Consider the following 488-nt stretch of genomic DNA (forward strand, 5'->3'; position numbering starts at 1 on the left):
GCAGCGGCCGCGGGCGCAGGAGAGGGCCGGCACTCTCGGTCTGTGCCCGCGGCCCGGGGCCCCACCAGGACTCTGCGCCAGAACGCCAGGGAGCCGCGTGCTGCCCCGAGGCCGGTCAGTCTGTGGGTCGCGGCGTCCAGGCGGTGGGAGACGGCGCCGACAGCTGGCTCACGGCTTCCCGGAAGGGGCGCTCCCGACGGCGGGCCCTGCCTGGGGGCTCCAGGCGACCCGCGGTGCTCACAGCAGCTGCAACAGCAGAGAGCAGCGTCTCGGTGGCAGTGTCGCTGGCCGCCGGCCTCCCGGCTGCAGGACGGTCCTCCAGTGAGCGCCAGACGGCCGGCCCCGACATCCAGCGGCTTCCCGGACGCGGCTTCCTTTGCGTCTGCTGCCCAGACCCCGCGGCTCGGTCAAGCCGCCCTAAAGGCCTCACTGTGGCAGGGGCCTCTGTGCCCCCGAGGGACACAACAAGGCCTCCAAGTAGGCGCAGC

At 74.0% G+C, this 488-nt stretch overlaps 1 protein-coding gene across 1 annotated transcript in view; it reads right to left on the bottom strand.

Moving 5' to 3' along the window:
• ANKRD50 (ankyrin repeat domain 50) overlaps window positions 1-349 on the bottom strand; it is a 12906-nt gene extending 12557 nt beyond the window's left edge. Inside the window, exon 1 of the mRNA XM_012734831.1 lies at window positions 173-349. Coding sequence (XP_012590285.1) covers window positions 173-349 — 177 coding nt within the window. The remainder of the gene's footprint in view (window positions 1-172) is intronic.
• Window positions 350-488: the final 139 nt, after the last annotated feature.

This window comes from Condylura cristata, unplaced genomic scaffold (genome assembly GCF_000260355.1).
Source record: "Condylura cristata isolate star-nosed mole 26May11 unplaced genomic scaffold, ConCri1.0 scaffold00075, whole genome shotgun sequence".
Taxonomy (NCBI): Eukaryota; Metazoa; Chordata; class Mammalia; order Eulipotyphla; family Talpidae; genus Condylura; species Condylura cristata.